Below are 17751 nucleotides of genomic sequence, written 5' to 3' on the forward strand. Positions count from 1 at the left end.
AAATATTTATTTATGACCTGCTAAAGTCTCTGCTAAGACCCAAGGCAATGCTTGCATAGTGTAGGCAGGATATTGCAATCTCCTACTCTGTATACTGTGTAAACATCCTTCTTTTAGTCTGGTGGAAAGATCAGACAAAGTCAAAAGCCCTAGATTAGAAACTTAGCTCTGCCATTCAATGGTCATGTGATATTAGGCAATTCTCCTTTCTCTAAAACTTATTTTACTCAGCTGAATAATAGGAAGGATTAAATGGGATAATAAGATAAGGGAAGGAAGGGAAATAAGCATTTCTATAGTACTTATGTCCCAGAGGTCCTTCTATAAGAGCACCAGGTGATGCCATGATAAGTGAATTGGATTTGAGTGAGGGAGGGCTATGCAAGGTCACCTGCCTCACTTTCCCTTCCAGAACCATATGAATCCTGTAACCAGATATACTAGAGATGACCCTGGATACAGTGGGAGATCTTGACCTTTTTAAGCTATTGTCAACACGTCTCAGTTTGACCTAAGCCATACCCATTCAGTGATTAAGGCTAGGTAGCAATTGAGACAAAAAATCTCCTCTTTCATTTAGTCCAAAAAAAAAAAAATCTAAATAAATAAATGAATGAATAAATCTGATAGGGGAAGACCCTTTGGGTTTCTGGCCAAAGCAGAAATGACTGCTATGTACATTCAATCTGAGTCAATCAGGACTCAAATAATGACCAAAGGGGGATCAGCCTAGGAAGTATTGGTGGCCAATTAGAATCAAACTGGTTTTGGTTTAAGGCATGAATCTTAAGAAAAAAAATCTAGCCAGTAAACCCCAACTTACCTTGGGAGGATTCCCAGTCATTATGCTAAGCACTTTTTAAAAAAACAAATAATATCACATTTGATACTCACAAACTCCCTGGGAAGTAGATGTTATAATTATCTTCATTTTACAAGTGAGGAAACTAAGGCAAATGGAGACTTACCCGGGATCATATAGCTAAGCAAGTCTTCCTGACTCAAGATCCAGTGCTTCTGTACCATCAATTGTCTCAAAGAAGGTAACAGGATTAAAAGTGAGAAATGATCTTAAAGATGATCAATACATTGTGTGGGACAGTATCAATCACAAAAACAATCAGAGACTCTCAGAGTAAGAAAAAAACAAAAAAGGATTTATTATGACTTTGCAAGAAGGGCATCTCCCATCTAACAAGGTATTTGTCAGTAAAAGGAGTACAAAGTAAAAACTGTAAAACCCAAGATTAAATATCTTGAAAGCAGAAGCCCCCATCCTCCCAGCCTGGCCTTTTCTCCCATTGTTTGGGGGAGTCCATATCCTAATCTAATCTAATTACATTCTAATCATGGAAATCTAACCCAAAAATAAGAGAATTAAAAAAGAGGTACTTACATGCTAATTAAGAGGTGGTAGGAAACAGGAGGGAACAAACACTTATAACTTTTTTAGCTACAACGTTATTTGTTATTAGTCTCAAGTCACAATTAAAGTATAGTTTAAGGCTATATTACCATGAGTTTGCCTTCACAACATTATTTTGCTAGGAAGAAACTGAGGCTCAAAGAGGGGGAAGTCACTTTTTTCAAATTTCACTGCTAGTAATTGGTAGCAGAGCTGGAGCTAAAACTAGTCTCTCCTGAGTTGTATCAATTAGAAGTTCTTTTCCTAACTGCTTTGTAAATCTATGCTATGATAGTATAAACTATTAGGATTAAGAGACCAAACCCCTCATTTGGAAAATTCAGGAAACAGATCCTGAAGAAAGGAATTTACCCCAAATTTAAAGATAGTAGAATTCAGATCAAATCCAGAGCAATTCACTTTCAACACAGTACACTTTCCATGATATCATAGTGCCTTCTCTTTATTTCTAATCATCATTATTATCATCATCATCATTATAACATGATAATGAGAAGCTTTGGGGAAATACCATGTAATACTTCTTAATAATTGAAATCACATGTTCATCATATGTGTTTTAAAGTCACTAGAAGATGCTAGATCTGAATTTCAAATTTAGAATCCTAAATTTTGTGAATCTGTGCTCTCTGAACCAAAATACAAAACATCTTTGAAGCTTCCAGGGTTTTGTAGCCATGTCTAAAATGTTGAAGGAAATTTAAGGGCTATATTTAACATTTGTCCTTCATCCCTCTCCTTTCATCTAATCCTCTGCAGATTCTGATGCAAGGCAAAAATCCAGGAGTCTCATGGAAATATACCCTGCCCAAAGTCAAGAGCCCAACACGGACAGTAACACAAGGGCATATCTACACATGGAAGATAGTGCATTCGGACTGTTCAGTCCCCTGTGGAGGAGGTAGACAAATTTTCTAATTCATCTTTTCCTGAATCTTCTTAAAATTACATCTTCCTATCAATTCTTTAGACAGAGTGAAATGAGCCAGTGTTAAAACTGGTCTTTCATAGGAACTCTATTGGTATAGAAATCCAATAAAAAGATCAAGAGTTTGGTCTCTGTTGCCTCATTTTGGTTTGGAAGTGACACTCTGATCTTGAAAAGCTCTGACACTGAAAAGACTGCACTGTCTTGAAAAGACACTATGTTGTCTTACCAAGATGAAAAGTCTTTAAATGTAGCACTGGTAAAAAGCAGCATAGCTAGCTGCTCTAGAAATACTATTGCTGGGGTATTGTGTACAAGGTGCCACATTTTAAGAATTGCTAAACTGAAACCAATCTAGAGAAAGATAAGGGATTGACATCTATGCCACAAAAGGATGGAAGGAAAACATGAAGACTGGAGAAGGGAAGGGGCATGAGCCATGTTGGTTGTTTTGGTTGGCCCCAGATGGGAGAACTGGAAATAGTGGAGAGTAGTTGCAGAGAGTCAAATTTTGGATTAATATAAAGAAGCTATTCTTAACAATTAGAGCCGTATTTAAGGGGAATGGGCTGCCTTCATAGAGAGCTTCCTCTCACTGGAATCTGTATGTATTTTTGTTGAAGATGGAAGACAGATTTCCTATTCAGTTATATGTTGGTTTAAAGGATCCCTGGAGCCCGTGATTGTTCTGAGTTTCTATGAAATCAATAGGATTTAGATTTGAAGAACATACCTGTCAAATTGAGTATAACATGTATTAAGATTGGCAGTTTTCCTACACTGTTCGTCTCCATTTTCAGAAGACTAGTATCTCGAGAGATTGGCAACTTATTTTCCCCAGGAAAGCCATCTGTTTCATAACATATTTGCTTTGTTTCATTTCTTTCTCCCAGTGGGATATTTTGACCAGTTTTCAAATCAGGACTGAAAAGTGAAACTAGACAAATATGACAAATATGAAAATATTTTGTTGGAGGAAAAATGTCTTAGATTCCTTTCAGTTTTCCCCATGGGAGGTATTTCCCTGCTACATTTTTGTTTAGTGCTTCCAATTTTTAAAAATGTTGTCAATGCATTTAAAATATATATTGTAAATTTAAGGCTGGAACATGCAGCTATTGACAACCTGGGAAAACTCATAAATTCATTCCTCCTTTCTATGGGAAAGAAGAAAAGAAATAGATATTTATATAGTACCTACTATGTGCTCTAGTGTTTAGCAACTATGCTAAGTGCTTTATAAATATTTTCTCATTTGATCCTTACAACAGCCCTGTTATGTAGGTGCTGTTTTTATTCCCATTTAAAAGTTGAGGAAACTGAGTTTATCAGAGGTTAAATGACTTGCTTAAGGGAACACAGCTAGAATTTAAGTCTTCTTAACTAGGAAGGACCCTGTCCATTGAACTACCTGACTGCTCTGTGCCTCAATTTCCTCATCCATGAAATGAGAGATTGGAACTAAATGATCCAACATTCTCTTTCAGTTCTATGTCCCATGTTAAACAACTGTTGATATTTCTTGGTTTTTTTGTTTTGTTTTGTTTTGTTTTTTGACTCTCAATGTTTCTTTAGGTCACATTATGGTAAAGAGCATGATCCAACATTCTCTTTCAGTTCTATGTCCCATGTTAAACAACTGTTGATATTTCTTGTTTTTTTTTGTTTTGTTTTGTTTTGTTTTTTGACTCTCAATGTTTCTTTAGGTCACATTATGGTAAAGAGCATTTGTTTACAAGATCATCTGAAGCAAGTGAATTCATCTTTCTGTAGTATGAAGACCAAACCTGTGACTGAACCCCAAATGTGTAATGTTTTTTCCTGCCCTGCATAGTAAGTGTTACTCAGAACTATCATTGTTGCATGGTGGAAGGGAAAGAACACTGGATCCAGAGTTAAAATCTTGATTCCAACTCATACTTGCCATTAAATTTCTGTATGATCTTGGGCAAGTCCCTTCTATCCTCAGAAACATATATAAATTCTAAGGGCCTATTCTGGGCTGGTCCTGTTTCAGATCAATCCCAATAATTTAGCTTTGATACCAGAATAGAATATGTCATAGGTCATTCAATAGTTAACAAAAATATTTACTAGGTCTTAGAAAGAGGAGGCTATTCCACAAGGATAGATATTAAGGAAACTTTAAGTTGATTCATTTGAGTAATGCTGAAGTTATTCATTATGATCTAGCAACTTCATCACTGCTTTTTACTCAGATAATGAGATGATGTCAATAATCTGGGTCTTAAGGATTGCTTCCCTATCTTTAAGGAAAATGGGCCTAATGTGTATGTATGTATGTATGGAAGAGGGTTAGGATATTGCTTGTTCCATATGCTTCAATCTTAAATATCATGTTATGATATACTAGGTTTTCAAGGCTCTTCCAGCTTAATTTCTAGACATCTCTTTAGAAAGGATTCATTTAGAGCTGTGAAGGACACAACTCTGCCTTATAAGAATCTTTGTCAACTCTATCAAAATACAGTTGGCTGAGAAAGTCATGTAGCAACTTGGCTAGAAGAATTACTCTCCATGAGTTCTCCAATAGTGTGGCTAAGGGCAATTCAGACAAACTGCTGAAAGAGGCATGTGGTCCTATCCCCTGGGCCAAGTGCCACCTCGAAACCTGGTGTGTTTCTGGGGAGTCTGAGTATCCTACTACTGTATAATTTGCAGTTTGGGTTTCATGGTCTGAGTGTACTATCATTTAAAAATTCCTATAACTGAGTGACTTCAAAAGGCCTCTGAGTTTTTCTTGTTTTTCTTGTTTTTTTTTTTTTAAGTAGCAAATCCAAACCCTGAATTTTACAGAGGAAGAAGCTGAAGTGGTTTATCTAAAATCACACATTGAATCAATGATAAATCTGAAATTCAAACTCAAGTCTGGCACTCTTTCCATCCTAATTTGCCTTCAAGGCTCAATATTTCCTCCTTCTTCCTTCTCTCCTCTATCTCTGTCCCTGTCTCTCTTGTTTCTTCCTTCTCTCTATCCCTCCTCCTTTTTCTTCTTCTCTGCCCTCAACCTCTCCTAAAATTGCCTAGTATTGATTTATCTCTATACATGACATACTGTACTACCACAACCTTCACCAGTCAGCCACAGAATGTATGCTCCTCGAGTACAGGATTGTGTCATTGCTATCTCTGAATAGCACAACTTAGCACAACAGTGCCTAAATTGAACTGAGTTAAACCAAAACTCATATGGGGCCAATTTATGTAGAAAGATGATTACATTGATTCAACTGTGAAAAAATAACTCAGCTGAATCTTTGAAAAGGACCTTTCCTTTGTACTAGATAGGAGCACAAATTATGCATCAAAGAGTTACTTGATGATCAAAGGATTAAAGCAAGGGAAGTTAAGTAAATAGATAGCATTTATATGGTGTTTTGAACTTTGCAAAGCATTTTACAAACATTATTGCATTTTGTGAGCACAGCTATCCTTGGAGGTAAATGCTGTTATTATCCTCATTTTTAGATATGCTTCAGGAATGGATACACACACACACACACACACACACACACACAGACGTGTGTGTGTGTGTGTGTGTGTGTGTGTGTGTGTATATATATATATATATATATATATATATATATATAGCATACTTACATATCATATCTACATGTATAAAGGGGGAAAGCCCTTTTGGGAATCTAAGAACTCAGAGGATGATTTTTAAAAACTTATTTTAAGTAACAACAGAGAGACACAGGAAATCTATTTTTCTGTTGCCTTTAGAATGTATTTTTAAAAGATGTGGAAACTTTTTTTTTCATTTTTAATATCAATTCCATTTGTACCAGCATTAAAATCTCAATGAAGAAATTATTTTAAATCCTGCTCCCACCCCAGTTTTTTCTTTCTATTTAAGGATCTAGGGCTGAAAGAGACTTTCAGAGCATCCTGTCTGACCCCTTGAACTTACTTTCTCTACCTTGTCTCACAAAAGAGTAGCCACTCTTTAGTCTCATCATTATCCATAATTTTGACATCTTCACAGTCTTATATTTCCCTATCTGATAAACTGTCCCTGACATCTCTTCCCCTGTTGTATGCCTCCTAAACCCATTTTTCATCCTCTCCATGGCTTCTAGTCTCAGCACCCCTTCATTGTTCTCCTAATTCAACACCATGTTGATGATCTCACTTTTGTCCCTTTTGAGGCTTGATCCCATAAATCAATTGTGTGCAAATTGACTTTTGAGCCATAAACTCATGGATTTTGAGCTGGATTTTGAGATTAAAGGTCATCTAGTTCAACCTCCTTTTATTGCAGATTAGGAAACTAAGGACCCACTGACACAGCTTTTGAGAGCCAAGGCAACAGGGGAGGACTTGAGGGGAGACTCTTTATCTTAGGGTGATAAAAGTTGTTTATGCAATATGGGAGCACAACATCAGCCAAACCTCCTCCGGGTCTTTACATATTTCAGGGGATTTCTTGTTAAACTAAGATTTCTGCAATCCCTCCAACTCTGAGATTCATCTGAAATATTGAAAAGTCTGCCTAAGTGACTTGTCCAAGTCCACAAATATCTATATGATAGAGATAGCACTTGAATCCAGGTCCCTCCAAACCTTTGCCACCTTGTCCTTCAGGTATTCTTCAAGCCTTGCTAACATAGTCTCCAATATGTGCCTTCTTTGTTCCCTTTTCTGGCCTGATGAATGTCATGGTGGAGTCCCTGGAATCAGTAAACCAGTAAGGATTTATTAAGCACTTACTATGGGTCAGTTACTGTGCTAGACTTTGACATAACAAAGACAAAAAAAAAATCCCTGACCCCAAGAAATTTATATTCTATTAGACAAAGATAGATACGTATATGTAGAATAGAAGCATATTTTCACTAAAAGTTCACCGACTGCAGTTTAAGAATTCCTGCTATGGAGCATCCCTTCAGTGTTTTAGACGTCTTCCACTGGATCTTGCAATATTCATTGGGTGTCATCATAACACTTTGTTCATGCTTGCTGTTGCTAAATGTCTGGATCACTTCCTTTTTTGGTTGTACATGTTTTGTTAAATTAAATGTTCATGGTAAGTGAGTTTTGTTGGACTTTTCATAGATTCCATTTCATAATACCCAAATACCTTTTTCCCTTGAAAGTTGGGCCCCAGGTGAATGGAGTTCCTGCAGCCGGTCCTGTGGGGGAGGCCAGCAAAGCCGACTGATTCAGTGTGTCCAAAAAAGAAGCTTCCAAAAGGAAGAGGTTGTAGTACATTCTCGGTGCCCAGTGAGCACCCCATCCCAGATCCAAGTCTGTAATAACCATGTCTGTCCCCCAGAATGGAGCCTTGGGCCCTGGTCTCAGGTAAGAAATAATGCATTGGTTATCTGATATTTCTCCATCACCAGAAGCACCAAGGAGATAGTAAGGAAAGAGGGAAGGGAGAATTGTGTCAGCTTTGGGCACTTCCTTTTTGGGAAATTGATTTGGGACTTGATATATCCAAAGGAGGATTAAGAAAATGTTGAGGAATATTTGATTTTTTTTTGACCTTTCTTTGTATCTCTACTGCATGTAGCCTGATATCTGACACACAGTAGGTAGTTAATTAATGCTAGTTGACTTACTGACTTGACTGGAGAAGAGAGTAGTGGTTATCATCATCAACGTCCTCCTCCTCCTCCTCCTCCTCACCATCATCATCATGTAATAAACACCAACTATGTACTCTGTATATAAAGATAAAACTGAAGTTGATCAGTTGACTAAAAGTCCACTTTCCTCTTCTTGAAAGCATTCCTCCAAGTAAGGGAGAGGTTAAGGCTCCTTCCAATTATGCTAACCTTTGTTTTAATATTCCTCCTGGCTCTTAAATTCTGGGAAAAGACACCATGGTATTGAAAAATAAGTTGATTTGGGGTGAATGGGGGATCAGGTTTAGGATCTCAACTCTATTCATCACTAAAATGATAATACCCTTTCTTCAAGGATCAATTTCCTCATCTGTAAAATGCAAGAGTTGAACAAGATAACTTCTACAATTTTTTCTATTGCTAAATTCTGTGATTTAGTGAAAGTCCTTTAAGTCACACAGGAAGTTACATGGAGTATGAACTCGAGGAAGGTAAAAAGGGGAGAGAGGTGAGGGTATATCAAGTTGCTGTTTGTTGAAGGGAGGAGAAGATATCTTGTCTGGAGTCAACAGCCAATTTACGAGGTTTTTTTTTTATGTTTCTGAGAACTGGGGGGTGGTGGTGGTGGTGGAAATGTCAGGAACAGGGGAATCATTAACTCAGAGCAAATGTGGATGATACCGCAATCCCAACTCAAAGAGAAGCTAAGTCAGGAATCTACCTGCACCAGTAAGAGGAAGGAACTTCCCAAGTCTGCTTCTTAGAACAATCCTTGGAGATCTTCCAGCCACACAATTATAGATTTAAAAGGGACTTCAGTTAGCAGATGGTTTAGCCCTCTCATTTTAGAGATGAGGGAAATAGCAGCCCAGGAAGATTATATGACTTTCCATGATACACAGGTAAGAAGTATGAGAGTCAGGATTTGAAGCCATGTCTTCTGATTCCAAGGCCAGTGTCCTTTTTGCTGTATCATAGTGATCCTTAGTCCTGCTCCTTTTATACAAGGGAGAGCTGAGGTCAAACAGTGTATCAGTGATGAGCCATGAACAGAACTCAGATCGCCTGACAGTGCAGGATATCTTTTCCTTTACCAGGTAACCTCATACATATCTAGGGCCCCACAGTGGTGTACAGCACAAAGTCAGCCAATTCTGCTACATTTAAATCAAACTTTATAGGATCTGTGAATATTTCAACAAAATTGACCCATACATATGCTATATTACAATGCACCATCAGGTTATGGTATTGGTAATAAAGGCATTCTTTTGAAAATCCTAGACATCATAAAATTATTAATGACCTATTCCTTCTCAACTTATTAAATCTCACAGATTCATAGACTATCATAACAGGAAGAAATTTTAAGAAATAGAGCCCAATGAATACCAAAAGAGATTTCTTAAAAAAGGAAAAGGACTTATGGGTACAAAAATATTTGTAGCAGCTCTCTATTCAGGGCAAAAAACTTGGAAATTGAGGGGATGCTCATCAATTGGGGAATGGCTGAGTAAATTATAGTATGTGATTATGATGGAATATTATTGGAATAATAGAAAAATGATGAGCAAGATGTTCTCAGAAAACCCTGGAAAGTCCTCCATGAACTTAAACAAAGTGAAATGTACTGTGTACAAAGTAGTAGCAATGTTTTGCAATGATCAGCTATGAATGACATTGCTATTCTCAACAGTACTATGATCCATGACTACTCTCAACGACTTATGGTGAACAATCCTATTCATACCCAGAGAAGGAACTGATTGTGTCTGAATACAAATCAAAGCATAAAAAAGAAAAGAAATAAAGCCCAATCAAATCAAGACAAGAAGTATTTTTTAAGAGCTTACTATATACTATGCACTGTGCTAAGTGCTGGGAACACAACAATAGGCAAAGAAAAACACTTACTTTCAAGTGATCCATATTCTAAAGGGGAAAGCAGCATGCAAAAAAAAAAAAGTACATAAAAAGATATATACAGTGTCAATGGAAGGTAATCTCAGATCCCAGAAAGAAGACACTACTTGTGGATGAGGAGGGAGATAAAGTGAGTGAATAAATCTCTTGCAGAAGGTGAGATTTGAACTAAGGTATAAAGGAAATCAGGAGAGCTATGAGGAAGATCTGAGGAGTGAGAGTATTCCGGCCATGAAGAACAGCACCTGAAAAGTCAGGGGAAAGGTTGCTCTATAATGGATGTCCGGGGCTTTAGACATTTTACCACTTACAAGCTGTGGAAATGCCAGCCATTAATTACAACACAGAATATAGAATATAAAGAACTGGGAAAAAGCTTAGATATCATTTAATCCATGCATCTCAATTTATAGAGGAGGATGCTAAGACTTCAAAGCAGGTTACACAGCTGATAAATGGTAAAGTCAGGTCTGGAAACTAGGCATCCCCCCACCCTCTTAGCCAAGGCTCCCTTCACTGAAGGGACCAAGGCTTGTGCTTCAAGAAAAAAGAAAACAACTTTCCACTGGCTTCTTGCCAGCAAGCAGACACCAACATGGACTGATCCTACCCTGAGGAATCCCTTGATTGAAATTCTTCTCATTCCTCTGGGGGAAGGGCAGGAGACCAAGCTGCAGGAGCTCCTGAGTGGGCTGGCAAATCCTCTCCATGCACTGATGTCTGATGATTTGATCTTGTTAAAGATATTCCCATTTTAGTCTCAAAACAGTCAATTTTTTAAGAATCCCAAGGTCTCAAAATATTTCCCAGCCATTTCCCATGGGCTCTGAATCGAGTAACTCCCAAAGCTCTGGAATGAACATCAGAAGAGCTAGATTTTAGGGCTGGTTCTGCTGTGGTCTTGGAGAAATCATGAATCTTTGGAAATGCTGATTTTAAATCTCAGTCTAGAGAAAATGAGTTACATCCCCACCACTAACAAACATCCTGTTAGGAGCATTGAATTTGTTGATTAAGAGCCTTCAGTTGGGTGTGGGGTTCCTAATTTAATTGGGGTTTTGGTGGGACACATGTACTGTGAAAACATTTTAACCCATATGCACTAGAATCTCAATCTGAAGTGTGTTTCTTTCTCCCAAGTGTTCTAAGACCTGTGGGCGAGGGGTGAAGAAGCGAGAAATCTATTGCCAAAGCCCTGCCAAAGGCAATGTCCTACCAGACAACATGTGCAACTCATCCCTGAAGCCAGAAACCCATGAGGGCTGTGTGTTAGGCCGCTGCCCCAGGAATGACCGGCTTCAGTGGGTGGTTTCCTCTTGGAGTGAGGTAGGGTCTTGGACTTCTTTTTGATTTTGAGGGAAAGCTTACAAAAGTCTTGTGGTCTGGAGGCCCAAATTCCACCTCCCTTCTTACTGTCCCAATAAGTGACAGGAAGCTATTATTCTCTCTTATCCTCCAACAATCAGGGTCAAGCTAATCCTGTATTTGCTGTTACAATATTTGCTTATATATTCTACCCTATCTCATGTCACATAGAATAGAGTTAACATGGGAAAGCTGTTGGTCTGGGATTTAGGAGATCTGGGTTCTAGACCCAGATATACTATTTACTAATGGCATTTAATTCTGAGCAAATTACCTCCTTTCTTAAAACCTGTTTCCTCATCTGAAAAGTGATGAGGTTGGATTTGTTTTTTTCCTAAGATTAGTCTAGCTCAAACATTAATCTTCTATGATTCATTTATTTTAAAAATAAGTGTCTACCACATACATGTAATATTTAGAAAGATCTATCTAAATATCTCTATCTCTGTGTTTTATATATATATACACATACACACACACATACATATATATACAAATATATAAATATTCTTGGATAAATGCAGGGTAGTTTGGGAGACAGGACACTGATAGTTGAGAGGGATAAGGAAAGGCTTCCTGCAGAATATTTTCTGTATCTTTTCCCTTCTTGAATTGGACAAATATCTGATGAAACCAAGTTTTCCCAGTCCGGGGGAGTGGGGGTGAGTTGAACATATTTTCTCATCACTTCCTCTTGTTCTCTAGTGTTCAGCATCCTGTGGTCCAGGCATAAAGAAAAGGATGGTCCAGTGCAGTGAGAAAGGCCTGCCAGGAAAGCTGATGACTTTCCCAGAGCGCAGGTGTCGTCACATCAAGAAACCAGAGGTAGAACTAGAGGAGGCTTGTCACCAAGGAGCTTGCCCAGTGGCCCTTAGGCCCCCACTGGTAGCCCGATGGTATTCTTCCCCTTGGCAACAGGTAGGTCACCTTTTCTCTGTCTAATAGTGCATCATTCTCATTTATATGCTGTCTGGAGGGGCAGCATGGTGGAACAGGAAGGGTAGGGTACTTGATATTAAAAGATAAATATAGATTTAAATTCCAGGAATAAGTATTATTATTCCCATTTTATGGATGTGGAACCTAAGGCTCAGATTGGGGATGAGACTCCTAGAAGGTAATATAGCAAATTAATGGCAAAGTTAGCCCTCAAAGCCTCTTTTTACTTCCTCAGGATTTCTCAGTTAAATTTAGCTTATAGTAAAGGACATTTAGAAGTCTATCAAAGGATTTCTTTCTTCTATCTTAGAATGATGAAAATTCCTCTCTCAGAAATGGTCACTTGACCATGCAGCAGCTCTATGGGGAAGGCTATATAGCTAGATTGGGGATACTTGGGAGAAGCCTATATCAGAAAGAGCTATTTAGTTTATTAAGTGACTACTGTGTGCAAAAAGGAGAGCTGTGATGAGACTCTTATATATTATTATAAAGGTTCTTAGAAGTTATCTTATCCATATCTTAATGCATAAGTAGTCTATGGATAGGTTTCAGGTGGTCTATAAACTTGGATTGGGGGAAAATACATTCTTATTTTCACTAGCCTTTAACATTTCTTTCAATTACTTAAAAATGTTCTTCTGAGAAGGGATCCATAGGCTTCAACAGACTGCCAAAGTGGTCTATAGTACAGAAAAAGTTGGGAACTTCTGCTCTAACCCCTCTGTCTCATTTTATAAATGAGCACTCTGAGATTTAGACAGTGGAATTGACTTACTTCTCATGAGTAGAGAATCCAGCTTCCAATGTCAGTTCTCTTGTTTCCCAGGCTGAGGATAATGAGTTTTTAGAATAAGAAGATATTAGAGCTGAATGGGACCTTAGATAACATCTGGTTTAATCCCTGAATTTGAATGAAGAGGAGACAGATTTAGGGCTGTATCCTGTGGCTCAGACATAAAGCAATGGCTCAAGTTGTATAGCTAGTGACAGTGCTGAATGACACTGAGAATACTTGACAATGACAGAGAAAGACTATCAGCTGGCTTACACTTGCTTCTAGAAATACCCACTGGTTCCATGTGACAAAATTATTCTGAGAAAATGGGCTAAGGTTGGATTTTGGTACATATAGCTCTCTTCCCATTGCCTCTACCTCCAGCCTTTGACATTTGAGAAGGGCCTTCTCAGGGATGCCTGTGGCTCTCTGTAGAAGGAAGTTGAAAATGAGAGCTCATTCCAAGGCCAGATGGATTTACTAGTGAATTCTATCAAAAATTTAAAGAACAATTAATTCCAATACTAGGAAAACTATTTGGGAAAATAGGTAAGGAAGGAATCCTGCCAAATTCCTTCTATGACACAAATATGGTACTGATAGCTAAAACAGGAAGAGCCAAAAGAGAAAAAGAAAACTACAAACCAATCTCCCTAATGAATATTGATGCACAATTTTAAAATAAAATATTAGCAAAAAGATTACAGCAACTTATCAGCAGGATAATAACTATGACCAAGTGTGATTTATATAAAAAATGCAAGGCTGGTTCAATATTTGGAAAACTATTATCATAATCTACCATATAAATAATAAAATCAATAGAAATTATATGATAATTTCAAGAGATGAAGAACAAGCTTTTGACAAAATACAGCACCCATTCCTATGAACACTAGAGAACATAGGGATAAAAGGAGTTTTCCTTTTTTTTTTTTTTTTTTAAATTTTTTTTATTTTAAGTTTTTTTATTTAATAATTACATTATATTGACACTCATTTCTGTTCCGATTTTTTTCCCCTCCCTCCCTCCACCCCCTCCCCTAGATGGCAAGCAGTCCTTTATATGTTGGATATGTTGCAGTATATCCTAGATACAATATATGTTTGCAGAACCGAACAGTTCTCTTGTTGCGTAGGGAGAATTGGATTCAGAAGGTATAAATAATCCGGGAAGAAAAACAAAAATGCAGATAGTTCACATTCGTTTCCCAGTGTTCTTTCTTTGGGTGTAGCTGCTTTTGTCCGTCATTTATCAATTGAAACTCAGGTCTCTTTGTCAAAGAAATCCACTTCCATCAAAATATGTCCTCATACAATATCGTTGTCGAAGTGTATAATGATCTCCTGGTTCTGCTCATTTCACTTAGCATCAGTTCATGAAGGTCTCTCCAAGCCTCTCTGTATTCATCCTGCTGGTCATTTCTTACAGAACAATAATATTCCATAACATTCATATACCACAATTTACCCAGCCATTCTCCAATTGATGGGCATCCATTCATTTTCCAGTTTCTAGCCACTACAAACAGGGCTGCTACAAACATTTTGGCACATACAGGTCCCTTTCCCTTCTTTAGTATTTCTTTGGGATATAAGCCCAATAGAAACACTGCTGGATCAAAGGATATGCACATTTTGATAATTTTTTGGGCATAATTCCAGATTGCTCTCCAGAATGGTTGGATTCGTTCACAACTCCACCAACAATGCATTAGTGTCCCAGTTTTCCCGCATCCCCTCCAACATTCATCATTATTTTTTCCTGTCATCTTAGCCAATCTGACAGGTGTGTAGTGGTATCTCAGAGTTGTCTTAATTTGCATTTCTCTGATCAATAATGATTTGGAACACTCTTTCATATGAGTGGTAATAGTTTCAATCTCATCCTCTGAAAATTGTCTGTTCATATCCTTTGACCATTTATCAATTGGAGAATGGCTTGATTTCTTATAAATTTGAGTCAGTTCTCTATATATTTTGGAAATGAGGCCTTTATCAGAGCCTTTAACTGTGAAAATGTTTTCCCAGTTTGTTGCTTCCCTTCTAATCTTGTTTGCATTAGTTTTATTTGTACAAAGGCTTTTTAATTTGATGTAATCGAAATTTTCTATTCTGTGATCAGTAATGGTCTCTAGTTCATCTTTGGTCACAAATTTCTTTCTCCTCCACAAGTCTGAGAGATAAACTATTCTATGTTCCTCTAATTTATTTATAGTCTCGTTCTTTATGCCTAGGTCATAGACCCATTTTGATCTTATCTTGGTATATGGTGTTAAGTGTGGGTCCATGCCTAATTTCTGCCATACTAATTTCCAATTATCCCAGCAGTTTTTATCAAATATTGAATTCTTTTCCCAGAAGTTAGGGGCTTTGGGTTTGTCAAACACTAGATTGCTATAATTGACTATTCTGTCTTGTGAGCCTAGCCTTTTCCACTGATCCACTAATCTATTTCTTAGCCAATACCAAATGGTTTTGGTGACTGCTGCTTTATAATATAATTTTAGATCAGGTACAGCTAGGCCACCTTCATTTGATTTTTTTTTTCATAATTCCCTTGAGATTCTCGACTTTTTATTGTTCCATATGAATTTTGTTGTTATTTTTTCTAGATCAATAAAATATTTTCTTGGAAGTCTGATTGGTATAGCACTAAATAAATAGATTAGTTTAGGGAGTATTGTCATCTTTATTATGTTCGCTCGGCCGATCCAAGAGCACTTAATATTTTTCCAATTATTTAAGTCTGACTTTATTTGTGTGGAGACTTTTTTTATAATTTTGCTCATATAATTCCTGACTTTCCTTTGGTAGATAGATTCCCAAATATTTTATGGTATCAACAGTTATTCTGAATGGAATTTCTCTTTGTATCTCTTGCTGTTGGGTTTTGTTGGTGATGTATAAAAATGCTGAGGATTTATGGGGATTTATTTTGTAGCCAGCTACTTTGCTAAAATTATGAATTATTTCCAATAGCTTTTTGGTAGAATCTCTGGGGTTCTCTAGGTATACCATCATATCATCTGCAAAGAGTGATAGTTTGGTTTCCTCATTGCCTACTCTAATTCCTTTTATATCTTTCTCGACTCTTATTGCCGAGGCTAGTGTTTCTAATACGATATTAAATAATAATGGTGATAGTGGGCAACCTTGCTTCACTCCAGATCTTACTGGGAAAGGTTCCAGTTTTTCCCCATTGCATATGATGCTTACTGATGGTTTTAAATATATGCTCCTGACTATTTTAAGGAAAAGTCCATTTATTCCTATGCTCTCAAGTGTTTTTATTAGGAATGGATGTTGGATTTTATCAAATGCTTTTTCTGCATCTATTGAGATGATCATGTGGTTTTTGTTTGTTTGGTTATTGATATAGTCAATTATGCTAATAGTTTTCCTAATATTGAACCAGCCCTGCATTCCTGGTATAAATCCTACTTGGTCATAGTGTATTATCCTGGTGACAATTTTCTGTAATCTTTTTGCTAATATTTTATTTAAGATTTTAGCATCAATATTCATTAGGGAGATTGGTCTATAATTTTCTTTCTCTGTTTTCAGCCTACCTGGTTTAGGTATCAGTACCATATCTGTGTCATAAAAGGAGTTTGGTAGGACTCCTTCAATCCCTATTTTTTCAAATAGTTTATATAACATTGGAGTTAATTGTTCTTTAAATGTTTGGTAGAATTCACATGTAAATCCATCTGGTCCTGGGGATTTTTTCTTAGGGAGTTGATTGATAGTTTGTTCTATTTCTTTTTCTGAGATGGGACTGTTTAGGATATTTACTTCTTCCTCTGTTAGTTTGGGCAAGCTGTATTTTTGGAGGTATTTTTCTATTTCATTTAAGTTGTCGAATTTATTGGCATAAAGTTGGGCAAAGTAACTCCTAATTATTGCTCTAATTTCCTCTTCGTTAGTGGTGAGTTCTCCCTTTTCATTTTTAAGACTAACAATTTGATTTTCCTCTTTCCTTTTTTTAATCAGATTTACTAAGGGTTTGTCTATTTTGTTGGTTTTTTCATAGAACCAACTCTTAGTTTTATTAATCAATTCAATAGTTTTTTTACTTTCAATTTTATTGATCTCACCTTTTACTTTTAGAATTTCAAGTTTAGTGTTTGACTGGGGGTTTTTAATTTGTTCCTTTTCTAGCATTTTTAATTGCAAACCCAATTCATTGACCTTCTCTTTCTCTATTTTATACAAATAGGCCTCTAGAGATATGAAATTTCCCCTTATTACCGCTTTGGCTGCATCCCATACATTTTGGTATGATGTCTCATTATTATCGTTTTCTTGGGTGAAGTTATTAATTATGTCTATGATTTGCTGTTTTACCCAATCATTCTTTAGTATGAGATTATTTAGTTTCCAATTATTTTTTGGTCTACTTCCCCCTGCTTTTTTGTTGAATGTAATTTTCATTGCATCGTGGTCTGAAAAGGATGCATTTACTATTTCTGCCTTACTACATTTGAGTTTGAGGTTTTTATGTCCTAATATATGGTCAATTTTTGTATAGGTTCCATGAACTGCTGAAAAGAAAGTGTATTCCTTTCTGTCTCCATTACATTTTCTCCAGAGATCTATCATATCTAGCTTTTCTAGTATTCTGTTTACCTCTTTAACTTCTTTCTTATTTATTTTCTGGTTTGATTTATCTAATTCTGAGAGTGCAAGGTTAAGATCTCCCACTATTATAGTTTTACTGTCTATTTCTTCTTGCAGCTCTCTTAGTTTCTCTTTTAAGAATTTAGATGCTACCCCACTTGGTGCATATATG

General features: G+C 36.8%; 1 protein-coding gene across 1 annotated transcript in view; it reads left to right on the top strand.

Moving 5' to 3' along the window:
* The window catches only part of ADAMTS18 (ADAM metallopeptidase with thrombospondin type 1 motif 18), a 129915-nt gene that overhangs the window by 99407 nt on the left and 12757 nt on the right, over positions 1 to 17751 (top strand). Inside the window, 5 exon segments of the mRNA XM_051975103.1 lie at positions 2186 to 2327; positions 4061 to 4187; positions 7478 to 7682; positions 11015 to 11200; positions 11945 to 12157. Of these exon segments, the coding sequence (XP_051831063.1) occupies positions 2186 to 2327; positions 4061 to 4187; positions 7478 to 7682; positions 11015 to 11200; positions 11945 to 12157 (873 nt within the window).

This window comes from Antechinus flavipes, chromosome 2 (assembly GCF_016432865.1).
Source record: "Antechinus flavipes isolate AdamAnt ecotype Samford, QLD, Australia chromosome 2, AdamAnt_v2, whole genome shotgun sequence".
Classification (NCBI taxonomy): domain Eukaryota; kingdom Metazoa; phylum Chordata; class Mammalia; order Dasyuromorphia; family Dasyuridae; genus Antechinus; species Antechinus flavipes.